This window comes from Chiloscyllium punctatum, chromosome 37 (genome assembly GCF_047496795.1).
Source record: "Chiloscyllium punctatum isolate Juve2018m chromosome 37, sChiPun1.3, whole genome shotgun sequence".
NCBI lineage: Eukaryota > Metazoa > Chordata > Chondrichthyes > Orectolobiformes > Hemiscylliidae > Chiloscyllium > Chiloscyllium punctatum.
The window spans coordinates 20,153,379-20,179,829 of record NC_092775.1 but is presented as its reverse complement, the minus strand read 5'-3'; the positions used below and the strand labels follow the sequence as shown (position 1 = coordinate 20,179,829).

Sequence of the window (26,451 nt, the reverse complement as noted above, 5' to 3'; positions counted from 1 at the left end):
TGATAACATTGGGGATAAACTGTATGATTAGCTGGTAAAAGGAGGAAAGTGCTAATTAAAGTGGAGGATGAAAGAAGCACTTAATGATATTCTTCATGGCTATATGTTTCTTGGCAAATAACTGCAAATTTTGCCATGTTGGTGTTTTTGAAATAATATCACTCACTGAATATTTTGCTTTAGTTTGCAGTTCTGAGTAATAACTTCCTTTACTAACGCTCAGTAATACATCAACGTGTTACCCTGTGTTTTGCTGTAATGAGACAAAAACATGAGATTAAATCATGGTCAGATGTTCAGTCTCCACAGGAAAAGAAAATCAACTTAGCCTCTCGTGCCTGCTGTGCCATTCTCGATCATGGCTGATCATTCACTTCAATGCCATTTTACCCACACCATCCTCATATCTCTTCATGAGATTAGTATCTAGAAATGTATTAGTCCATTTCTTGAACTCAAGAGGTAAAGCGTTACTCAGAGGTAAAGCTATAGCTCTAATATTTTTCTTGAAACCATTTCTGTTGAACTGTTCCTGCTTGGTGTCAGCATTCCTTTATATTCTCCTCTCGGAAGGGCAGGATTAATGGAAGTGATAACACTGAATTTCAATCCTTTGAATAGTCCTTAGCTAGTAATGGGGATGATGAATAATCAGTCTGTCAAGGGTTGTGTAAGTATGTGAAACAAATTGCGCCATGTTATGTGGGCTTTTAATTGCAGACTGATACCAATTGATGTACGTTCGTACACCTGAATGGTAAGTCCAAACAAGGCAGCCTTCAAGATAGTAAGGACAAAAATCTTCAAAAAAACAAAAGCTTTGTTCACCACCAGAGACAATATTGTTTGAACTGTGGAAGCATTAGACTGAGCTAACTTCTATTTCTGCTTTCTGATTTAGTACTTGAACGAGTCCAGAAGCAGCTGGAGAAACCGTTGCAAGATATTAAGGATCTTGTTGCACGCATAAGTGATAAACTGTTGAAGTATAATTCGGAATTGATGGACCTTAGGGATATCCTTAATGAAGCAGTTAACAAAACTGGACAAGCCAATGAAAAGAACAATATCAACGAGTATTTACTGGCAGAGAACATGGTAAGGTTTTGTATGTCTTTTTTTTATTACCCGCCCATGGATTGTGGGTGTCACTGGCACATTTAGTGCCCATCCCTAGTTCCCTTGAGATAGTGGTGCTGATTGCCGCCTTGAGGCACTGCAGTTCACTTGTTGTAGGTGGACCCACCATCTCATTAGCGAGGGAATTCTAGGAGTTAGTCACAACAACGTGAATGGAATGATGATTTATTTCCAGGTCAGATGGTGAGTAGTTGGAGAGGAGCTTGTAGGTGGTGTTGTTCCCATGTAAGTGCTGCCCTGTCCTTCTAAATGATTGTGGTTGTGGGTTTGAAAAGTGCTTTCTAGGGAACTTCCTGGTAATGTACATGTGCTTATTTCCTGCAGGATTTTGAGCTTATTTGGTCTGGTGGCACTTTGAGAATTAATTGTTGTGGTTCTGTTCGCCGAGCTGGGAATTTGTGTTGCAGACGTTTCGTCCCCTGTCTAGGTGACATCCTCAGTGCTTGGGAGCCTCCTGTGAAGCTTCTCGGCGAGCAGAGCCACAACAACGAGCACCCGAGCTACAAATCTTCTCACAAACTTTGAGAATTCATTATTGAATCCTTTACTTTCTCCAGTGAATGGCACAAAGTCTCTTTGACCTGTTTCACATAAATCAGATTTTATTTCCTTTACAGCCATTAACACTTGAAAGGAAAATGAAGCTTTGTCCACGAGAGGGGTATCAATGATGGTTCCTCCAATCTTTTTTAAGTTGTGGTATAGTCCACATGCAGTTGGATTCTGTTTAGTATTTCTGAAAGAGTGTCGCTTTCATTAGCAAATCCAATCAACATTATTTCTCTGTTTACTCTTAGCAAAAAGTTGATGAATTGGAGGATCGGTACAAGCAAGTGAAGGAAATGCTGAAAATGGCAAGTGATTTCTTGGCACAAGTTTCTGACCTCCTCCAGATGTTCGATGGTGCTAAGGAGGTAAGTCGCACTGCAGGTGCATTAATTGCCAGTCTAGAGTTAATTGGGATGACTTAGTAAAGGTTAATCCATGGCACCAGAGATCACTAGTGTGCACTAACCTGGTCATATTGATTTTTATTTTCATTGTGGACTAGACTGATCCATTTTGGTTCATTCTGTAACCAACCTTATTTGCCCTAGTTTTGCACCATTTTCAAAATACTGAGGTACACAAATCTCTCAGCAACTAGGCATTCTATATTTAGGGGGTGGATAATGAGAGATAGCAAGATGCTCTGACTACACAAGACTTTTCTTTCATTTATTACTTCATGAGTCATGGGCATTGCTGGAGATTGCAACGTTTGTGGCCTGTTCATAATAGCCCTTGCACTGAGTGACATGTTGAGCTATTGCAGAGGGCAGTTAAGAGTGAGACATTGTTACATGTGACATGTATACCAGACGAGGGAAGGACAGCTTCCCTAAAGGGAAATTGATTTTTTACAACACTTGGTGAGAGTTTTGTGATCTCTATTATTGAGAACCCTATATTCCATTGAATTTATGGTGGGATTTGAACTCCTGTTCCCAGAGCATTAGTCTGAGTCTCTGGCTAACAATCCAATGATATGACCGCAATGCCATCACTTTGCTATTAAATTTCAGGGCAGATGCTCAATGTTTTATCATAAATGTGTCTTCTCCAACAGGTGGGTTGCAGAAACAAAAACAGAAATTGCTAGAAAAACTCAGCAGGTTGGGCAGTATCTGTGGAGAGAAAGCAGAGTTAAGATGTTGGGTACAGTGACCTGAAGGGAGCTGAAATGTTAACTCTGCTTTCTCTCCACAGATAGTGCCCATCCTGCTGAGTATTTTTTTTACAGCAATTTCTGTTTTTGTTTCTGATTTCCAATATCTGCAGTTCTTTCAGGTTTTTTTTTTGGTTCAGTGGGTTTTAGAACACTGACTAAAAAATTTCTTCTGACTTTTCCACCTGGAATGCTGAAGCCAGCAGCGTTATCAGCACTACCCCTTCAACTGACATCTAGGAGGTCTTTGGAGACCAAGCTCTGAACGGCAGTCTGTCCTAATCCACACTGTTGTGTTTGGCACTGTTGAGCTGACAACGACAAGGTGAATTCTATAATCCTGCGCCTGGGGACAATATCAAAAGTACAAAGTCACCCCAATTGTTTGATCCATACTCTGTGTGTGCACAGAATTGCTGAATCACCTTTTCTCTACCTGCAGCAAAAAAATGTTTAAAACCTTCAAATGCTACCCTGAGGATGAGCTCGGCTTTTACTGTTCAGAGGAACCCTGCCCTTGTCAGAAAGAACTGACATGTATGTTGCACCTTACCGTAATCCTGCTGCATTTTAAGGTGCTGTCTGTGCCCTGAGAGAATTTCTGAAGTGCAGTTACTGTTACATGAACATGTTAACTAGTCTGCATACAATAAGATACCATAGGCAGCAAATCAACAGATAATCCAATTTCTGATTGTGTTGGTTAAGGGAGGACATCATAAAGCTCCCTGGTTACAAATATAGATTTTTATATCCAGCTGGACTATTAGCAGCAAACTGATGTTTCCTCTGACAGTGTAGTATTCTGTCTAGTATATGCACTCAAGACAACAATTGGACTCATCTTTCTGAACTCTGATGTCAGAGCACTGTCGACCGAGTCACATTGATGCTATTGATTTCCTTAAGGTCAGTAATGAAAATTAGAATTGTGGTGACAAGGATGATGTAACTAATTTTCATTTTCTTGGTGACCAGGAATATGAGCGATTGGCAGCAATGTTGGATGGTGCCAGAATGCCCCTCATTGAAAAGGTGAAGAAATTCTCACCAGCAAGCAGCAAAATTCCAATTATTGAGCGTGCTGAGGAACATGCACAGTTCCTGGATGAGCTTGCAAAAAATCTGTCCAGGTAAGCTAATTAAGAACTAGTTGAAAATTTGTTAGTGAATCATAGAATCCCTACAGTATGGAAGCAGGCCATTTGGCCCATCGAATCCCCTGAAGAATATTCCGTCCCCATAACCTGCATTTCCTTTGGCTCACCCATTTAGCCAGCACATCCCTGGACACTATGGGCAATTTAGCAAGGCTAATCCACCTAACCTGTGCAGCTTTGGGCTGAGAGAGGAAACCTACGCGCAGACTGGGAAGCATGTGCAAACTCCACACAGATAGTTGCCCAAGGCTGGAATTGAACCTAGATTCCTGGAGCTGAGAGACAACAGTACTAACCACTGGGCCACTGCATCATTAGTTAGCTAGCTTTGTATTCAATTAATGAAAGGCAGTGTCATTTGGTTGGTCTGTACAGGGGCTGTGTTCTTCTGATGTTTTTGTTGTATATATAGTGTGGAAGCAACCACTAACCAGTTAATAGTTGGGCTAATGTGCTGTCACTAATGATCTGTGTGGCTAATAGTGCTGGGGGACCAACTATTTGTGAGTCTTAACAATAGATAGTTTATTGCACTGTTATAATAGGTACAAGTAACATTGGCAACTTTGAGCTAATTATTAAGATTGTCAGAGACCAGAGATGGCAGATCTGACTCCAGTATCACAAGCTTATCTTGTCTTCTTCACCACACCACCCAAAGAAAATGTACAACGCCATCAAATTGGCTGGTGTTTAATAGAGGCATCAACATTAATCCTTCCAAAGCAAATACCTTGTCCATCAGTTTTTATGGTATCTGACTGACGTATAGGTGGGTCTACATGTCAAGGTAGACTCTCAACTTCTAGCCCACTCTAAACCTGGCTTTGCTAATCAGCTACCCACTTGATAAACTACATTGTTTCCACTCTACCTTCCTAGTAGCCTGTCATAAAACTATTTCATGTTTCCGAAACACAGGGTCATACAATGCCTGGCACGTTCCTTGCTTGACAATTCCCAAATGATAATATTGTACCTTGGTGTGGTCTGAGTAGGTGGGGATCTCTGCTGGATGAGAATATAGCTGCAGGTTGCATCTGTTACCTGTGTGCTTCAAGTTATGAAGTGCAAGGATATTTTCCACACTTGCGTTTCTACTCAATGGCAGTTTGATGTTGGAAAATACTCAACTAACGCAACTTGTTCAATATTTAGACGGCTAACAGGTAAATAATGTTTCCCAGATCAATCTCATCTTGTGGCTGTTCACAGGGCAATTGAAGATACAAACCAAGATGGATTTATACAGCGAGCAGTGAATGCATCCAATGCATATGCTGGTATTATTGAGGCAGTGGAAAGAGCCAAGGCTGCAGCGAAAGAGGCCGATGAGGCAGCAACGAAGGCTTTAAAGGTAAAGTGGAGGGTTCCATGTGAGGTAAAGAATTGGAATATTCTCCTTTTATCAGTGGAGCCTTTGGGGGGCTGGCTACATTGAGCCATTAGCGGTTCATGCTCCAGCTGCTGCCATCTTGAGCAGCATCCACCAGCTGGGGGCCAAGAACAGTTTGTAATATGCAGATCAGGTTCTGGGATCCCGGTTGCAATCATGATGAATATTTGGATGCACGTTTGTGATCATTTTTGCAGCAGGCCTTCAGCCCCTGGACCAATAATCTTTCATTAGTCCCTGAAGGCTGCTGTCAAAGGACAATGTGAAATAAAGCTCCACACCACTATTAACATACCCCCAAGAATTGCTTCAATTTGGGAGTCAGCCAGTTTCTCACTTTTCAGAGATATTATGACACTTCAGTTGGCAGGGAGGACTTAAACATGGACCTTCTAACCCAGAAGTGATGGTAAAGTAGCCATCATCCTATGGAACCATAGGGCTGCTCTCTAATCAGAGAGTCACGCAGGTTATGAAGAAGCGTTCTTCATGGTAACCTCAGCTGGTGTGGGAATTGAACCCACACTGTTGGCATTGTTCTGCTTTGCAAACCAGGCAGCCAAACACTGAGCTAACTGATCCCCTGACTGAATAGGGACACTGCTACTGCACCATAAGAGCCTCTAACCAGCATATGTGGCTCTAATTACACCCTTGCCTACTGCCTTCGTTGCTGGGTAAGCATGATTGCAGTGTTACAGATGCCCAGTAACCATGTAGACGTAACCATTTGCAATAGGACCTGGCACTGGACACCTGTAACCATTTTCAATGAAAATACAAAAGAAATGGCAGACATTGCACCTAAAAATTGAATTAACTAATCTTGTGTTACCAAAATAACAGTCGTTTAGTTATCTCCAGGCCACCTGAAGATGACACTCCATTCTGACTTTTCAGTAATAAGCCACAGACTATCAACTGTAAATGTTGCATTTAACGTTTAAATATCAAATTCATTTCCTTTTACTCCTCCTGTTGATGAGAAAGTAACATGTCCTCCTGCCCAGTGATCAACTCCACAAGAAATTCTTCAGTGCTTCCAAAATACTGCCCATTCCTGTCAGCCGGAGAAACACAGATTTTCAGCTGTGAGAAGGCCCTTCAACCCATCCTGTCCATACTAACTGACAAAGAGCTGTCAAGCCTAGTCCTGCTTACCCACAGTTAAGATGGGGATTCCAGCCTCCACCATTTTGTTTTTGCAAGCAGTGAGTTCCAGAGCCCAGCCCCACCACTCTTCATACTCCCTTTAATCTTCCATCTGATTACGTTAAAATCTATGTTCCCTGGTCATTTGAGCTTTCTTTTAATGAAAGTCAGTGAACAATTACCCATTTCACCAGAATATATTTTTGCAAACTGCGTTTCAGCGAGTGATGGATGAAGATTTGGCCCAAGAAGCAGCTAATTTGAAGAAGGCAAGCACGCTGCTTGAGAAGGAAGCTAAAAAAGCTCAGAAGAAATCTGAAGAAGGTAGGTGATGGTTTCATGCTCTGATCTGATAGAAAGTTTCACTGAAGTGCGCTCTCAAATATTTTTTGCGATCTTGCTGTAGAACTGAAACCGAAACTGAAAGCGTCAAAGGAACGGATGGAAGATGCAAAGACCAAGAAAGAGCAGCTCCTCAATCAGCTGACATCACTTCAAGATATGCTGAAAGATATTACTAGAGGTCTGTTACTATTCAGCACAAGTTTTTGTTGCTTGTTTAAATGCAATAATTAAAGTAAAACGTCCTTGTAATTACAATGATTTAACCATTTCCCATGCCAGTTGTGTGCAGTTGTATTTAACAGCAAGGCTGAGATAACTAAATGGCTAGTCATTAAGGGTATGGAGACAGGACAGGAAAGTGGAGTTGAAGACTATTGAATCAACATTGAGTGGAACAGCAGGCTCAATGGGCCGAATGGCCTATTTCTGTTCTACAACTTATGGTCTTGAGTTTACTATTTCTGCCTGACATTGGAATAACAGACACAGTAACAATTAGCTGTCATCAGCAACCATTACGTTGAGTTTATAAGTTAGAGAAGTTCCAGAAACTTTGTGCAAGGAGCCAACTCGCAATTTGTTTAGTCAAGTCTGGATCCCACTGATTTGTAGAACCTCTTTTCTTGGAATTCTGACTTGGGGGGAGAAAAAAGCCTTTAAGGGGCTATATGATGCCCCTCTGTCCACTCCCCTTTTATCCAATGAGCAAAGACAATTCTGTGATTTAATCCATTCAAAGGGCTCCAGCATCACTGGCAAACTCCGCATTAATTGCCTTTAAGAAAGTTTGTAGTGGATGACCTTCTTGAGTAGAACTGAAAAGGCTTGCTGACTGTGGGTCTGGAATCACTCCTGGTTCAGATAGCAGACTTGCTTCCTTCCCTTTAGGCCATCAGTGAGTCAGATGAGTTTTAATGACAATGTGGTCGTTTCAGGATCAACATTACTCATGCTCCTTTGTTTTGAAATTCCATAAGTGGAGCAAATTGAATGAAATTCCAAGTGCTTTGGAGAGTCCTTTTTAAAGGTGTCATCACCTGAATTTTAGTTTTGAGTTGGCTTTGGAGTTCAAAAGCTCCAAATTGGCTCTGTGTCTTTAAAGTACTCCCTCTAGCACTCCTTGAGTGCCTGATCAATGATCTAGCGACCTACGCTCATTCATATACTGCCTACTTAAAGTGAAAATGTCTATGGTCACCTCATACATACACAATGGCCAATAGTAAGTGCCCTTTCAAGATAAAGGACCAATTCTATTTGGAATATTGCAGCCCAGTTGTAATCCGGCCACAGCCTGAGCTGGACGTTCAGCATTAAAGCATTGTTATATAAAATCACTTATTGTTTTCTGGAGTTCTCTGCCCAGAGGCAGGCACACAGAAAGCAACCTCCACCATGGAGCACGAGCTGTCCGAGCGCGAGTGGGGTCCGAACCCCACGCAGTTGGGATGCTACAACACCAGCTGTTTGCCCAATGGAACCCCAAGGAGCAACACACAGGTTTACATCTATATTGTATTCCAGAGCTGTGGATAGGGATTGTGGAGGCTCCAATTTCTTTCAGCTGAGCAGGAATCTCTTCCCTTTTTAACTACTTGTCTTTGCTGGGTGTTGGAAGGATCTGCAAGTTGATATCCAAATCTGTTTGACCCCATCATGAAAATCACACCACAGAAAATGGGATTTGAATCTAGGACTGCTGGCTCAGAGGCAGATTGCTACTGCGTGGACCATCAGACTGCTATCCTGTAAAGATAATAAAAGGCTGTAAAGTGAAGGGGAGTCCTGGTGACAATGAAGAATTCCTGTATTTTTTGTTTGTGGTTCAGGCAACTGAAATAAAAACACAAGTGCAATGCTAGTGGCAACTCCTGACCTTATCTGGAGTTTTGAGCGATGTTGGATAGGTTGCACTGATTTCCCATCTCTCGTTGCCTTGGTATGGTAATGGTTCACATACTAGTAGAACTATGGATGATCATGGAATAGTGTGGGTTAGATAGGCTTCACTTTGGCTTCATGGGTCAGTGCAAAATCGAGGGTTGAAAGGCCTGTACTGCGCTGTAATGTTCTATGTTCCAGAACCACCCTTCTGATGGTGTTCTCACATGTATGGGGTTTTCCGGACGTTGGATGTGAGCTCTGGGAATGATTACTTTATTTTTATTATTACTTCATGGTGTCACTGACTGGGTCATTGCCACTCCCAGTTGCCCTCGATGAGGTAGTGATGAGCTGTTGTCTTGAATCACTGCAGGTCAACCCGTAATATCACTGGGGAATAAGTTCTGGGATTTTGACCCAGTGACAGTGAAAGAACAGCAGTGTATTTCCAAGTCAGGATGGTGAGTGGCTTGGAGGGGAACTTTCAAGTGATGGTGTTCCACATATCCACTTCTAGGTGCTTGTGGTTGTGGGTTTTGAAAGTGTTGTCTGATGTTGTTGCTGTGACATACCGTGTTGGTTCACTCACTGTCGAGTTGATGTTGATTCTTCCCTTTTTCCCGATCGGCTTGGAAAGGAGGTAGTTCTTAACTTTGAGTTGCTGCAGTGTATTTCTGTAGAACGTACTTGCTGCAGGAGGGGCAGCTTACACTGAACATGGAGACAAGACTGTCAAACAAACTCCATCGAGTCACCTGAACCTCCCTGATTTTAATTGTTCTGCCACAGGCTGCTGTGCTTTCAACTGGCTCAGTCCTCCCCAAACCTCTCTGCTCTCCCCCAGTCCTCTTGGCCCTCCCCTTGGCCTCCCTCCCTTCCCCTGACCTCTCAGCATCCCCCCGCCATTGGCCTCCTTGACCTCTTTTGACCTCGCTGCCTCTCTTCCTGTCTGTAAAAACACTTCTGGAAATTTTTGAAACTCTTTGACCAAGCTTTTGGTCACCTGACATAATATCTTCTTAAGTGACTCAGTGTCACCATTTCTTCGAGTTAATGCCTCCTATGAAGCCCATTGGAATGTTTTACTCAGTTACTGACTTGTGTTTATACAGTGAATATATTAAATGTCAGATAGCTTAGTTCACTGAAGGCTGGTCTTTGCTCCCTCAAAGTGTTTGAATTTGTAGTTGATCACACAAGTAGGAAGCTGCCTTGTCAAACTAAATACAACCTCATATACTGGATTAGTGGTGCTGGAAGAGCACAGCAGTTCAGGCAGCATCCAACGAGCAGCGAAATCGACGTTTCGGGCAAAAGCCCTTCATCAGGAAATACAACTGCAGGTGATCAGGAGATGTCATGAGCAGTGACCACCTTAACAGATGAATTATGAGCAAAGTGGGGGAGCGCTGAGTGGATTTGACCCAGGACCCTTTTATTGATGGATAGATGTAACTTGCTGTTGGATCTGTGATCTTGAAAATGCCATTACAGCGTGAGTTCTGTTTTCCTTGCAGGCGATATCAGCGATACTATTGCAAGTGCTAAGCATGTAGCTGCGACTGCAAATCGCACAGCTGTGAATGTGCAGAACACACTGGTGCCCATGAAAAAGAACCTCGAGCAATGGCAAGAGAAATATGGTGGAGCACCTTCTGACAGTGAGGAGTTTAACAAAACTCTCCAAGAAGCAAATAAGTCTGGTATGTGGCATTGGCAATTATATCCTGTCCCACAGCATACAACTGATTGCTGGTTGCTGTAGTTTTACTGAAATGGAGTCACTTTGGAACTGATCTTAGAAAGTTTTAAATTCTAATTTAATTGATTCTAAGGGGTAAGTAGTTTCACTTCACTTAACTGTATGTGTTTGGTGGTTAATTTTGACACTAGCCACAGAAATGATGCAGCAAGAAGGAAGCCATTAGACCCATCTTATCCATACTGACCTAGAGACACTGAGATGGCCTTTCTAATCCCACCTTCCTGCACACAGCCCTTAACCCGAAAGCTTACAGCACTTAAAGTGCAGATCCAGGTACTTTTTTTAAGAGTTTCGGGTTTACTCCTCCACCACCAACTCATGGACCGAATTCCAGACACCCTCTACATAAAAATGGTTTTCCTCACTCTAATCCTTCTAGCCTTGAGCAAATCCATCTGCCATGAACCTACAATATTAGGAAACTTAACGTGGCATTGAATCACAGTGTATCAGAAGAAAGCACCTTGTGATGAAGATTGAAGTTGTTCGTGTCAACAATTAGTTATATTTTAATACTTATGAAAGCAAATGATGCCAGACGTCATAGTTTGTTCCCGCATTAGGCCCAGGGAGAAATTACCATATTTGAGCTTGGAGTATATTTCAGATTGAGCCTTTTTAGCCAGGAGCTTGGGAAGCCTAAAGCTTCCTGCTGCTTTGTCCATGGAATCCATCCCAACCAATCAGCTTCAACTTGCCAACCAATCCATGCTGTCTTCTCCTACAGTACATATTGTTGTGATTTAAGACTTGCTTTTCTTGTGTTTGTCCTGACCAATGTGGATCACAAGGCTTTAGCAATATGTTTCTCTCTCCAATATTATTCAAATCCTATATACCAAGTGACTTTGTTTATTTATTTCCAAAGATTATAAAGCAGGGCTGAAAGTAAGTATCAGTTAGGTTGAAGAGTACATGTGCCGCCTGTACTCCAGTGCAGATGACACAGTGAATTTGAAAGCATGAATGGAGGCCTGTGCCATTAGTACTTGTTATTCCCAATTTTACACTGAGCAAAATTAATCCGCAAGGAATGGGCAGATTACAAACAGGAAGTGCTGACTCTGTATGGCAATTTCTCCACTTGGGGAGTAGGATTCCCAGTGAGGATGACCAAAACCCTTTTGCCTACACAAAGTTCAAATTGGTGTCCAAAAGCTGGGGAAAGTCGCTCCTATTACCATGCTAAAAGTGATTCTGAGTCCCAGCAGCAAGTTATTTGTGAAGTGCTACCCTTCTTTATTTTGAAGGGTCACTTCTTTATTTTTTTTAAAGTTTTTGTCTCTCCTTCTATCCCTCTGACAGTGGCAGCTTTGAACGAAACCATCCCACTTCTCCTGGATAAGTTAAATAAACTGGAAGCCCGGAACCAGACATCAAATATTTCTGCAAGCATCGATCGCATTCGCCTATTAATCTCCCAGGCCAGAAATGCTGCCAACAAGGCAAGTATTCATTGGATTTTTTTTAAAAACTTTACCAATTCTCTAATGCTCTAACTTGCACTCTGTTCTGTTACCTTAATGCACTTGTTTAGTACGACCTGCCTGTAAAGCATATAAGACAAAACTTTTCACTGTACCTCAGTATGTGTGACAGTCATACATCAAATCAAATCAATTCCTCCCTCTCGTATTGTGAGTTGGTGGTTGCTTTGTGAGAATGATTTACAGTTTTGTCTGTGATCAGTTACTTGTAAAATTTCTGAGCTGCAGAACTAAATGACCATAATGTTTTAGGTTGCAGGGTTCAATTCTTTTTCAAATGAAATGCTTGACTGTACAATTTAGCTTGAGATGCTGCTGGTATTGAATGGTATATAATGACAAAAATGATGTATGTGTTTTAAAAAGTACTGCGTTACACTGATATTCACTTACCACATTGAACTTGTAAGGGCCAGGCATATTTGAGAAGTGATTTGTTGCAGCATGACACCCTGTAATAAAATCCTGCACGCTTCTAGATTTACCAAATGCAGAGCCTGAATGCACAAAAACATCCCAGAGACGATCCAAAGTCTAATATCTAAACAATAAGTCACTTCACGCAATAAATCGCACTGCTCTTTGCAGAGCTCAGCTCGAAATACTTGTCATTCCATTAAGGGTTCTACTGGATGCCTTTGTACTGTCCCCTCTCCCCCCTCACTGCTGTGGAAAATAGCCCTCTGCTTTTCTCAAGAGTACAGGAAGAACAGATGGAAAATGCAGGTAATGAAGTAGGTCACTGAGGATTTAAGGTGAACTTCCATTTACAGTTCAGAAGAGACACACTCCAATCTCCAGTGAATCCTGCAACAGGAACAAATTGTATCACCATGAATTGCAGATTGAGTCAGTAGTTAGGAAGGCAAATACAATGTTGTCATTCATCTCGAGAGGACTGGAATTTAAAAGCAAGGATATACTTCTGAGGTTTTATAAGGCTCTGATCAGACCACATTTAAAGTATTGTGAGCTATTTTGGGCCCCACACTTCTGGAAGGATGTATAGGCCCTGGAGCAGGTCCAGAGGAGGTTCACTAGGATGATCCCAGGAATGAAAGGATTAGCATATGAGGAATGTTTGAGGTTTCGGGGGCTTTATTCAGTGGAGTTTAGAAGGCTGAGGAGAGGGGGGGGGCGGGGGGAATCTGATTGAAACTTACAGAACACTGCACAGTATGGACAGAGTGGATGTTGGGAAGATGTTTCCGTTAACAGGAGAGACGAAGACCCAAGGGCACAGTCTTAGAGTAAAGGGAAGATCCTTTAGAACGCAGCTAAGGAGAAACATCTTTAGCCAGAGAGTGGTGAATCTGTGAAATTCATTGCCACAGAAGACTGTGGAGGTCAGGTCATTGAGTATATTTAAAACATAGATCGATAAGTTCTTGATTGCCAAGTGGATCAAAGGTTATGGGGAGAAAGCGGGAAAAATAGAGTTGAAAAACTTATCAGCCACGATTGAATGGCAGAGCAGACTCAATGGGCGGAATGGCCTAATTTCTGCTCCTGTGTCATCTTGTCTCCCACAGGGATGTCCACGGGGGAGGCAGTAGCCTGGTGGTATCGCTAGACTTGTTAATCCAGAGACCCAGGGAATGTTCTGGGGACCCAGGTTCAAATCTCACCATGGTAGATGGTGGAATTTGAATTCAGTTGAAAAAAATCTATCAATAACCATGATGCCATTAGTCTGATTCACTTATGTCCTTTTAAGGAAGGAAACTACCAACCTTTCCTGGTCTGGCCTACATATGACTCCAGACCCACAGCAATGTGGTTGAATCTTAACTGGCTTCTGGTCAATTAGGGATGGGCAATAAATGTTGGCCTAGCCAGTGACAGCCTCATCCCTTATATGAATTTTAGTTTTAGAAAGTTACAATCCACATATTTTAATAAAACCATAAATATATGAATAACATGGAAACTTGTAAATCAGGCAAATAATAAGGTGACAGGATTACAGATGGAACTGAACAGTATGGCCTTTGACCCTCCCAGTATTTGGCTGTGTGTATTACCGGGAGGCAGTGACTCTGCTGCAGCCATGATTTGATGTTAGACAGCAGAGTCACTGCTGTAGAGCCAAGAGGGTTAAAGATGAGTAGAACTTGACTGTTGTTGGGTGGTGTCTGGAGACTGGGACACGTCATCATGTAGTGAGAAGCAACAGACTAATCAAACATGATGAAAGTTGAAAGTGGGGGAGCTGCAGGGGTAGCCGAGTGGGCATAGAAGACATTGGACATTGTAGGAGATGAGCTGATTACATGGTGAAAGAATGGAACCAGCTAAAGGTGTTGGTCTGGTCTATGTGGACAGGGTGAGGATGGTGACAGAGTGCAACCCAAGCTTTTAAAAACATTTCTGCCCAGGGAAGGTTAGAAGCATTTAGATATTGAAGTTTGAGTTTGCCTCCTTGGGGCTTAGCTGTTGATATTACCATTTTCACAGTTTGGTATGACAGCATGGATTCTCAAATATTTGCAGAAAATGAAGAGGAAGGTGGTACATACACAAATCTTCAGCATCTTAATAACCTTCCCAACAACCCTTCATCCCCCTTCAGGTCAAGGTACCGATGAAATTTAATGGCACTTCGGGTGTGCAGGTGCGATCGCCTAGCAACCCTGATGACCTGAGGGCGTACACCTCTCTGACCTTCTACATTCAAAGAGAACAAGCTCAGAAACGGAGAAGGAAGCAAGCCACAAGTTCCTCCAATCAGTTTGTTCTGTACCTTGGCGGACAAAATGTAAGGGAGGTGAGCTGTCGGTTTTCCTTTCACCGTTTAGGACGATTGTGTTCGAAGGTTTTAACAGGAGTTCTTCCTTTGTAGCCTCATGGAGATTACATGGGCGTTGCTGTGAAGAATGGTAAACTGGAGTGGGTTTACAAACTGGGCGGCGAAGAGGCCACTCTGCAAGCAGATTCTGACGTCAGCGACGATAGATTCGATACAGTCAAGCTGGAGAGGTATATTAGCTCTTTCTCTGCTTTTCCCGCCAGTAAAGCCTGGAATTCACTGTCGCGGTCAGTGCAGGAGCAGTTAATGAGCTTGTATCATTAGCACCCACCCGTTTTTGATTTAAAAAAGGGGGTAGGTAGCTCTGCTGTTGAAATAGATTCCACACGACACTAGGTTATGGTCCAGCAGGTTTATTTGAAATCACAAGCTTTCAGAACACTGCTCCTTTGTCAGGTGAAGTGACTTCAGTGATATCATGTGATTTCAGACTTTGTCAACCCCCCCAGTCCAACACCAGCACCTCCACAACAGAAATAGATTCCAGATCATTGTGATATTACCATATGTGCACATCTGTGGATATCTGTGACATTCATTTCCAGACAGTCGCTGGTAACTTGTTCCCTAATAAAAAGACAACATACTTTTTGTGACTGGTATGACATGCACAAAAAAGACAGAGACTGAAATGGGATGTTCCCCGCACAATGCAGGGCTGACACAACTTGAGCTATTTCCAAATTGTCTTTAATTCACCGTTCTCCCCTCTGCAGGATACTACAATATGGACAAATCTCATACAGTATTGAAAAAGGCACAGTGACTGAAACCAAAGGAAATGGGTTTGCCAAAGGCAATGATGCCTTACTGAATCTCAACCCTGAAGATGTTGTGTTTTATGTTGGTGGCTACCCGCCTGAATTCACTGTAAGTGTAAAGTTGAAGCTGTTTTCGTTTTACAAGTGGAATATTGTATCTAACTTTATTGAGGAAAGGGGCAAAGTATCTCAGAAAAGCACAGGCACCTTTCATCATCGTATTGTTCTGACCATTATTTGCCCTCTAGTGGTGAATTTACATAGGACAGGCAGAAATAGGCCATTCAACACAAAGCCATGTTGTTTCACATGCTCTTCCTCTCTCTTTTCACTGTTTTTATGTGAAGAAGTTGCATCTGATTTCCTCACTGAATTTCTTGGTGACTTCAAATTGATAGTCAGTGGTTCTGCTCTGGCCCTAAAGAGGGAATATTCTCTCTTATTCACTTTGTCAAAACCTTATGCAATTTTCAATTGGGTCTGCCTTTATTTTTTCCCCAGGAGATAGAAGACCCAATCCGTCCTTTTCTGATATGTAAATACTCACATTCTGCTGTCTTCTCCATGAAATTTCTCTGTACCCTCTGTACTCTTTCCCCAGCATGAAGATCAGAACTGCATGGGATATTAAGTATGGTCTAACCAAGCTTTAAAAACGGTTTAGCATGCCTTCCTTACTTTCGATTTGATAATGTTTGTTCAAAGTTCTTATGATAGGAATGTATTCTTGGACATAGAATCCAGCAGGCAATTAGCCTTACTTGTCGTAATTTATGTTCTTCCACGGGCCTTCTATCTCCAGGGGAAAAAAATAAACGCAGACCCAGTAGAAGTCTTGAAAATTGTTTAAGGTTTTGACAGAGTGAATAGGAAAGAATATTTCCTCTTTAGGGCCAGAGCAGAACCACTGACTATCATTTTGAGGTCATGAAGAAATTCAATTAACGTTTGTTCAAACTCAGTGATATGGCAAAGTATTCTTGGACACAGAATCCAGCAGACAATTTGTCTTGCTTGTCGTAATTTATGTTCCTAAATCATTCTTTTTCTCCGGTGTAGTTATATCTCATTAATATATTTTACACAGATGTGATTTGAGGTTTATGTCAGCGGTTATTTAAATTGCAGTGTAGATGTTGCCACTAGGCGGAGATCTTGCACTGCTTCGACTTCACATCTAACACGTGCTGCCGAATGGACCATAGCCCCGGATATTCAGCGTATTGTTGGCTATGTCCCCTCCAGGTGTACATCTGCTCAGAGGTTCCATGCACCCCAAGGATCAGCGGGCCAATGCCATTCCAAGCATTGACTTCCCATTTTGGAAGCCACTGCTAGGCACAGACCTTTTGCAGAGCAGAAAATATTTATTAGAGGGAGCATTGGTTGATGGATCAGTGCAGACTAGAGTTGCACATTGGGACCATGTGGAATCCCAATTGTTGCAGTCTCTGTGAGAATTGTCCTAGATATTGAAGGCTCTGATAGGCAACTCGCCTGTCTATCAAAAGAGAGACTCCACTAAAGTCGGTGAATTTAGAGGATTCTGCTTCAGTTTAGCTGATAGTTACACAGAAACAGTCAGAGGATTAAAAACCTCTAGCGCTTACACACTCCTACACACGTAAACACACATGTGTGCACACACATGCATGCATACCATATTCCACTGGACCTGAGTTTGTAGAAGAAAATGCAAGATGAGAAGCATCTTTTTCAGTGAGTATTTTCAGTCTGGAACTTACTGCCTGGAAATATGGTGGAGGGAGATTCAATTGAGGTATTCAAGGGGACATTAGATGATCAATTGAATAGAAACAATATTCAGAGTCATGGGTGAAAAGCAGGGGAACAGCACTACCTCATGATGCTGTTTCGGAGAGCTGGGGGCTGACTTAATGGGCCAAATTATCACATTCTGTACTGTAACAATTTTGCAATTGACTGATTGTTTTGCACAAGACCATGTTCAATTTTTTAAAAATACCACCTCCTCTCGCCTTGCATTTAAATCATTGATGTCAACTGTGAGAAATGAAAAGCCTGCATCTGTGTAGCAGTTTCCACAACACTGTTTCAAAGAGTTTTTCAGCCAATACAATATATTGTTGAAGTGCAGCCAGTACCAAGATGCAAGAAATGCAGCAACCAATAATAGCACAGCAAGCTCCCACAAATAACAATTTGACAATGACCAGGCAATCTTTTATTGTGAGTTCAATAAAATCCTGGGGTCCTCTTTAAAGTAATTCCCGGAGATCCTTTATGTCCAGCTGACGAAGCAGACAGGCTTCAGTTTAATGTTCTGACTGGAGGACCCTCTGACAGTGCAGCACCCTACCTGTAGTGCACAGGTGTGACTCTTTTTTGATCTGGAGGAGTGTCAAGGGGTGAGGGCAAATTGGAAAGCGGAATTGAGGCCATAGTTAGATTGGCTGTGATCATATTGAACGGTTGAACCACTTTACTGGACTGTAAGATCATCACCTGCTATTTCTTGTGATCTTCTGACTCGAAGGTGAGAGTATGTCCAATTTTGCCAGTTAACATAAATAGATACAGAAGGCTACGAGACACCCCTGTCCACCTCTTCAGTCTGAGAAGTTTCCTTTCATGCTGAGTGTCTCTCTAGTTCTTCTCACCTGTTTTCAATGTGATTTACAACTGATTCTCTTCCCCTTAGTGTTCTGCAATACTCTACAATGTTTAAAGTTTAACAAAAGTTTTGATTTTTGGCAAGAATTGAAACATATATAAACCTTAAGACTTCTCTGCGTGTTAAGCATTAATGAGAGAATGTTAAATACAAAAATCCAGTATGTCTTATGAGGTCCTGGAAAAATAACACACAAAGATGAAGTTTCCTGCCACTCATGAAAGCACTGCTGTCTCTTTCAGCCTCCGAAAACTTTGAAGTATCCCAATTTTAAAGGGTGTATTGAACTTGGAACCCTCAACACACAGGTCATCAGTCTGTACAACCTGGTCCAAACATTTGATCTAAACACCACAGCAGATGAGCCCTGCAGAAGGTAAGAACAGAAATGAAATGGAGTGATTCGGGTAATTTCCTGTATTTCCCAGTGAAATCTCCCCCACCCACCCTGTTACAAATGTTCATTTCCATATGTTTCCCACATGTTAAACAGTGATGGGTGTTTTCCCCTGGCTGCCACTGGGTACATGGGAGCAGCTGCTTTTCCTCCCCAAAGTGAGATAACACTCTCTCAACTGAGAAGATGAACAATGAGTAGGCTAGCAGAGGTTGAGACAAACTGAGCCACTCGATGGCCAAGGCGTTGCCGTGGTAATCGGAATCAACCTGCTGATCAATGGCCACTTGTTTCTCCTGTAGTGTGAGTTTAAACTAAATAGCTGGGGGGGGGTACAAACTGGAAGTTTAAGAAGGAAGTTGAAGGGAAAGTTAGAACAAGGGAAGTCAAGAAAGACAACGGTATCAATGAAGCTGAAAACTCAAAAAGGGATCATGCCATAAGGTTGAGTGAAATAGGGGTTGATAGGAAGGGCGAGGGCAGTAACAAATTAAAAATACTATATATGAATGCACAAAGTATTAGAAATAAGATGGATGAGCTTGAGGCTCTTTTGGAAATTGGAAGCTATGATATTGTGGGGATAACTGAGACGTGGCTTCAAGTGGACAGGGCCTGGGAAATGAATATTCAAGGCTATATGTGCTATGTAAGGACAGACTGACGGGCAGGGGGGTGGGGTGGCCCTGTTGGTAAGGGATGATATTCAGTCCGTTGCGTGGGGGGACCTAGAATCCGAGGATGTAGAGTCAGTATGGATAGAGCTGAGAAATACTAAGGGTAAAAAGACCCTCTTGGGAGTTATCTACAGGCCCCCAAACAGTGTAATTTGAATAAGGAGCTGAAATTGGCGTGTCGCAAAGATGTTGCTACAGTTGTTATGGGGGATTTCAACGTGCAGGTAGACTGGGAGAATCAGGATGGTATTGGACCGCAAGAAAGAGACTTTGTGGAGTGCCTCCAAGATGGATTCTTAGAACAGCTGGTGCTGGAGCCTACCAGGGAGAAGACAATTCTGGATCTGGTATTGTGCAATGAACCAGAATTGATCAGGGACCTCGAAGTGAAGGAGCCATTCGGAGGTAGTGACCATAATACAATAAGCTTCAATCTGCAATTTTAAAGGGAGAGGGTACAATCGGTAGTGACAATATTTCAGTTGAATAAAGGGAACTATGGAGCTATGAGGGAGGAGCTGGCCAAAGTTCAATGGTGCAATACCTTAGCAGGGATGACAGTGGAGGAACAATGGCAGATATTTCTGGGTATAATGCAGAAGATGCAGGATCAGTTCATTCTAAAAAGGAAGAAAGATCCTATGAGGAGGCAGGGGTGGCCGTGGCTGACTAGGGAAGTTAAGAAACATATAAAGTTAAAAGAGAAAAAGCATAACGTAGCAAAGATAAGTGGGAAAATGGAGGACTGGGAAGCTTTTAAAGAACAACAGAGATTACTAAGGAAATACGCAGAGAAAAAAATGAGGTACGAAGGTAAACTGGCCAAAAATATAAAGGAGGATAGTAAAAGCTTTTTTTAAGTATGTGAAAGAGAAAAAAATGGTTAAGACTAAAATTGGGCCCTTGAAGACAGAAACAGGGGAATATATTACGGGGGACAAAGAAATGGCAGAAGAGTTGAATTCGTACTTCAGATCTGTGTTCACTGGGGAAGACACGAGCAATCTCCCTGAGGTAACAGTGGCTGAAGGACCTGAGGTGAAGGGAATTTATATTTGCCAGGATTTGGTGTTGGAGAGACTGTTAGGTCTGAAGGTTGATAAGTCCCCGGGACCTGATGGTCTACATCCCAGGGTACTGAAGGAGGTGGCTCTAGAAATCGTGGATGTGTTGGTGATTATTTTCCAGAGTTCGATAGATTCAGGATCAGTTCCTGCAGATTGGAGGGTGGCTAATGTTGTACCACTTTTTTTAAGAAAGGAGCGAGAGAGAAAGCAGGAAATTATAGACCAGTTAGTCTGACCTCAGTGGTGGGAAAGATGCTGGAGTCAATTATAAAGGATGAAATTACGACACATCTGGATAGCAGTAACAGGATAGGACAGAGTCAGCATGGATCTATGAAGGGGAAATCATGCTTGACTAATCTTCTGGAATTTTTTGAAGATGTAACTCTGAAGATGGACAAGGGAGATCCAGTAGATGTAGTGTATCTGGACTTTCAGAAAGCCTTTAATAAAAGTCCCACATAGGAGGTTAGTGAGCAAAATTAGGGTGCATGGTATTGGGGGCAAAGTACTGACTTGGATTGAAAACTGGTTGGCTGACAGGAAACAAAGAGTAGTGATAAACAGCTCCCTTTCGGAATGGCAGGCGGTGACCAGTGGGGTACCGCAGGGATCAGTGCTGGGACCGCAGCTTTTTACAATATATATTAATGATATAGAAGATGGTATTAATAGTAACTTTAGCAAGTTTGCTGATGAGACAAGGTTGGGTGGCAGGGTGAAATGTGAGGAGGATGTTAGGAGATTACAGGGTGACCTGGACAGGTTAGGTGAGTGGTCGGATGCATGGCAGATGCAGTTTAATGTTGATAAATATATGGTTATCCACTTTGGCAAGAACAGGAAGGCAGATTACTACCTAAATGGAGTCAAGTTAGGTAAAGGGGCAGTACAAAGAGATCTGGGTGTTCTTGTACATCAATGAAGGCAAGCATGCAGGTGAGATCTGGAGAGACTTTATGCCAGTGCCAACCCATAATGTGGCTGGCACTGTAGTTGTCCTGTTAAGGATGGCAGCTCAGGCCCAGCCAGAGGGTCAATCAGTGGGATGTCAATGCTGGGACCATATTGGAGGATGAAGGTGCACCAATGGGCTGCAGTCAGGTTATTGGATTAAGGAGAGGGGGTGTCAGTAAGGCTGGTCAGGCTGGTCCTATAGAATGAGTGGGGGCATGCCACTGAGGGCAAGCAGAGCATCAGTCACTTACTGGGTGTGCCATTCTGTGGATCTGGAGAACCCAATAACAAGGGCATGTCCTGACCCACAACTACCCGTCTAGAGTCTGCCAAGTTTCAGCAGCAAATGGCTAAATGTCAGCCAAGCCAGGGACAGTTTTTCTCAGCCATTTCCAATTTTATACATTGTCTCTCTGGCCACTCCTCTGCCATTTTTCCTTCTTGCTGCCCAAATGGGATTGGCAGCAGGAAGGGGTGGGGGTATAACAGTCATGCCAGCCCCCACCTCCTTGCTCCATTTCGATATGCCCACGGGGCTGCGGTTATAGAATTTTTTATCGCGCCTCTCAGACAGCTCTTGAAATGCAAGCAGTAATTTTAAACATGTGGTCACATTCTCCACAACTGTTCACCATCACCGCCCCAACATTGCTCGTGGCTCTGACTTGACTCTGTTGCTGTTGTAAATTTTAAATAGATCATACAATTGCAAACGTTATTGCAGGCTGGAGGATTCCTGCTCACAGCAGTTTTGAGGTTTGAAATATCTGTGTGAATCAGAGGAATAGGCTCAGGCCAGGCCACACTCTCCATGTTACCTTGGAAATTGAGACTGTGGGTGATTATCGAGGGATATTTCCCTAATTTTGTACTTGATTTTACAAAAATACAAATCTGAATGGTACCCTATCAGTTGGCATTCAGTGACATTTATGTGCTGAAAGAGCTAGTATTTATAAAAGGTCGAATCTGACTTCCTGTTCGTAAGCAAAAGCAAAATACTGTAAATCATAGAATTTGCAATTTGAATATGGAAAGCACTCAGCAGGTCAGGTAGGTTCAGCAGAGATGTCGCAGTTAACGTTGCAGATTGATGGCCAGACAACATCATTTGCTTGACATGTTTGCTCTGTTTCTGCCCTCCATAGATGCTCCAACATTAAAGTGGTGTGTTTAACCAACATTGGGATTGGTTGCTGCTGCATCAATCTCCCACAGAATTGCCTCCAATAACTGTGCTCCTGTTGTAGGTTCAAATCGACTCAGGGTCCAGACAGTGCTTACTTTGATGGTACAGGATATGCCGAAATCAAAATGCCAGGTTCATTTTCCTCCGTGTCTCGTTTTGAACAAGAGGTTCGGATTGTTTCTTACTCTGGAATCCTCTTCTTCATGCAGGAAAAGGTGGGTCTTCGCTTTCTCATTTTCACCTTTTAATTCTCAATGCGTCCAGGCAGGCTGCTGTGTGTCGGTCTGTCGCAGGGTCGCTGACCCCCACTCCCTCTGTCGCAGGGTCGCTGACCCCCACTCCCTCTGTTTCAGGGTCGCTGACCCCCCACTCCCTCTGTCCCGGGGTCACTGATTCCCCTCTCCCCCTGTCCCGGGGTCACTGATTCCCCTCTCCCCCTGTCCTGGGGTCGCTGATCCCCCCTGTCCCTCTCCCCCTGTCCCTGGGTCACTGATTCCCCCCCCCCCCCCCCTCCCCCTGTCCCGAGGTCACTGATTCCCCCTCTCCCCATGTCCTGGGGTCGCTGATCCCCTCTCTCTCTCTTTCTGTCCCGGGGTCACAGATCCCCACTCCCCCTGTGATGGGGTCACTGATCCCCACTCCCCCTGTCCCGGCGTCACTGACCCCCCCCCCCCCCGTCCCGTCCCGTCCCGGGGTCGCTGATCCCCTCTCTGTCCCGGGGTCGCTGATCCCCACTTTCTCTCTGTCCAGAGGTCGCTGATACCCTCTCCCCCTGTCCCCAGGTCACTGACCCCCACTCCCCCTGTCCCGGGGTCGCTGATCCCCCCTCCTCTCTCTCTATCCTTTGACAAGATCCCATATGGAAGGCTGGTCCAAAAGATCAGAGCCCGTGAGACCCAGGGCAAGTTGGCTAAGTGGATCCACAATTGCCTTACAAATCAGAGGCAAAAAGTGATGGTGGAGGGTTGTTTTTGTGATTGGAAGCCTGTGTGCCCCCCCCAAAGAGGTCAGTGCCGGGATCCTTGCTGCTTGTTATTTACATTAACACTTGGATGTGAATGTAGAAGATATAATTAGTAAGTTTGCAGATTGCATGAAAATTGGTGTTGTTGATGGGGAGGGGGATGATCTCAGGCTACAGTCTCCTATTGATCAGTTGGTAATTTGGGCAGAGCAATGGCAGATGGAATTTAATCTCGATAGGTCCGAGGTGCTTTATTTTGGGAGATCTGATAATGGAAGGACACACAGAAAGAATGGTAGTTCCCAAGGGAATACTGAGGAACAAAGGGACTTCAGTGTACAAGTCTGTAAATCCTTGAAGGTGTCAGCAAGGTAGACAGAGTGGGGAAGAAGGCATACAGGATGCTTGACTTCCATTAGCTGGAGCATAGTATATAGGAATGAGAAAGTCTTGTTACAACTTTATAAAACATTGGTTAGGCCACCGATGGAATACTGTGTGTAGTTCTGGTCACCAAACTATCGAAAGGACATGATTGCACTGGAGAGGGTGCAAAGAATATTCACCAGGTTTTGCATGGGATGAAAAATCTCAGTTATGAGGAGAGACAGGATAGGCTGACTGTGTTTTCCTTGGAGCACAGGAGGCTGAGGGAGTTTGGATCTGATCGAGGGATACAAAATTATGATAGATGTGGAAAATCATGAGAATCTCTTCCCCATGGTAGAAGCCTCTAAGACAAGAGAGCAGATGTTTAAGGACAGGAGCAAGTAGTTTAGAGGAGATCTGAGAATCTTTTTCACCCAGAGGGTGGGAGGTATGTGGGACAGATACTGCCGAAAAGAGTGATAGAGGCAGGTATTCTCGCAAGATTTAAGAAGCATCTGGATGAGTAGTTAAAATGCCAGGGCATAGGCTATGGGCCAAGTGCCGGTAAATGAGATTTATGTAGTTTTATGTTTGTTGTCTGGCATAGACATTTTCTATGGGTTCCAATGACAGATCACATGGACTCGTCTCCAGGTAGATGAGTATTACTACACTGAGTATCACTACACCAAGCCCATTCAGAACACTGTTTAATTTTGAGTTAGAGAGAATATTTTAAAACCTACCATCTTGTAAGTTCCTGCATTGGTAACAAAACAGCACAGCATGCCTTATTGGGATGGAGTTTCATTTAAAATGAAATTTGAAACATTTGAAGAGAGAAATCCATATCAAGATTTTAAAGCGGATTTTCCCCCCAATTGGAACTTTTGTTTAGGCTTCAAACCTTGAATCAGTGTAATATTATTGAGGTTGGGAGACACCCAATATGTTTTATTGGGTTTTACTTCTCTGTGGGATTGAGCACAGGCACATGCCAGCTTCTGTTCCCAGCTGAGATAGCCGGCCTAGGCCAGTGTATCACTGCAAGCTAAGCTTTGTAGAAATAACATCATCAGCAGAGTTTCTCATTCTATCTCCCAGCTCCTATTTGACAATGGAGCGGGGAATGTGTGTGAGTTAGTGTGAGACACGGTGGCGATTAGGAAGGGGTGCACTTGTCAGCCTGTCTTAATGGCCGCTTGGAGTTGGTTTGTCCAAACATACAAGGAGCAGCCAATTAACTGAAGTACAGAAAGGCTCATCCCAATTAGGAGGCACTTAAGCATTTGAATAATTAAGTAATGAGCCATGTGATTATCTGAAGAATTAACTAAAGTCAGTACGAAGGAATGATGCTTCATTTATACTCAGAATCTGAACAGTCAATGATATGTTGATATGGTGTTCAGTCTTTACAGTGCCCATGGTTATGTTACTTGAACCATTTTTGACTTTGGAGAAACAAATATCAGACAGGGCTGCCTTGCCCTGACAACTCATGCCACAAATGCCTTTGATTTGCTTTGTTTGGTTTGTGTCAGTGAATCATTGCAATCTGCATCAACACAGGCAGCAACATTATAATGTCTCACTGTTAATTGAATTGTATTTAACCGCATGTTACTGAAAGTTGCGTTGTCTGTTTATAAATCTCTGTAGTGCCTTTCAATATTTTCTGCCTAAAAACATATTTCCAGGGTAATGAAATAAACCAGAAAACATTTTTTGTCCTGTTTTAATTTCTGGTTTCTTTCTGATTTCAAGTCTGCAATTCTTTTGTAGGAAAAATACCTCTGTCTGACCATTGAGAATGGAAAACTTGTTCTGTTTGTTTACTTAAACAACGAACTCAAAATTGAGCGCAACAATGAAAATCAAAACTTACTCAGTGATGGATTTCCCCATCAGGTAACTGCTTTTTAAAATTAAGAAATCTGTTTGAAGGGGAAGGAGACAAGAGTGCAGGACTCTGACTGAGAGGGGAAGATACTGAAGTGAATCAGTGCCAAGTTTCAATTTAATCCTGTGCAGATTGACTGTGTGTCGGAGGATGGGCTGAATTCTGGGATCCCTAGAATTAATGAGTCAGAGTTGTGCTGCATTTGCAGTTCAATGCATTGAGGCTGGAGAGAGGTGGAAAAGCATGTCATAGATGACTGTTTCCCGCTTAAAAGGAACAAGGTTCATGAGAACAACTATCTTTTCATGAGAATCATCATCGTACCATTGACCAGGAACTGAACTGGGCCAGCTATTTAAATAGGAGAAAGTGAGGACTGCAGATGCTGGAGATCAGAGCTGAAAATGTGTTGCTGGAAAAGCGCAGCAGGTCAGGCAGCATCCAAGGAGCAGGAGAATCGATGTTTTGGGCATCAGCCCTTCTTCAGGAATCTGAAGGGCTCATGCCCGAAACGTCGATTCTCCTGCTCCTTGGATGCTGCCTGACCTGCTGCGCTTTTCCCCCAGCAACACATTTTCAGCTATTTAAATACTTTAGCTACAGGAGTAGCTCAGAGGTTAGAAATCCTGCAGTCAATAACTCACCTCTCTTATTTCCCCAAAGCT

General features: G+C 43.0%; 1 protein-coding gene across 1 annotated transcript in view; it reads left to right on the top strand.

Moving 5' to 3' along the window:
* The window catches only part of lama5 (laminin, alpha 5), a 296,784-nt gene that overhangs the window by 244,415 nt on the left and 25,918 nt on the right, over positions 1-26,451 (top strand). Inside the window, exons 54-67 of the mRNA XM_072556417.1 lie at positions 902-1,098; positions 1,938-2,054; positions 3,827-3,981; positions 5,224-5,365; positions 6,778-6,880; positions 6,963-7,079; positions 10,303-10,488; positions 11,856-11,995; positions 14,610-14,795; positions 14,880-15,016; positions 15,563-15,716; positions 18,506-18,639; positions 22,612-22,765; positions 25,669-25,794. Coding sequence (XP_072412518.1) covers positions 902-1,098; positions 1,938-2,054; positions 3,827-3,981; positions 5,224-5,365; positions 6,778-6,880; positions 6,963-7,079; positions 10,303-10,488; positions 11,856-11,995; positions 14,610-14,795; positions 14,880-15,016; positions 15,563-15,716; positions 18,506-18,639; positions 22,612-22,765; positions 25,669-25,794 — 2,048 coding nt within the window. The remainder of the gene's footprint in view (positions 1-901; positions 1,099-1,937; positions 2,055-3,826; positions 3,982-5,223; positions 5,366-6,777; positions 6,881-6,962; positions 7,080-10,302; positions 10,489-11,855; positions 11,996-14,609; positions 14,796-14,879; positions 15,017-15,562; positions 15,717-18,505; positions 18,640-22,611; positions 22,766-25,668; positions 25,795-26,451) is intronic.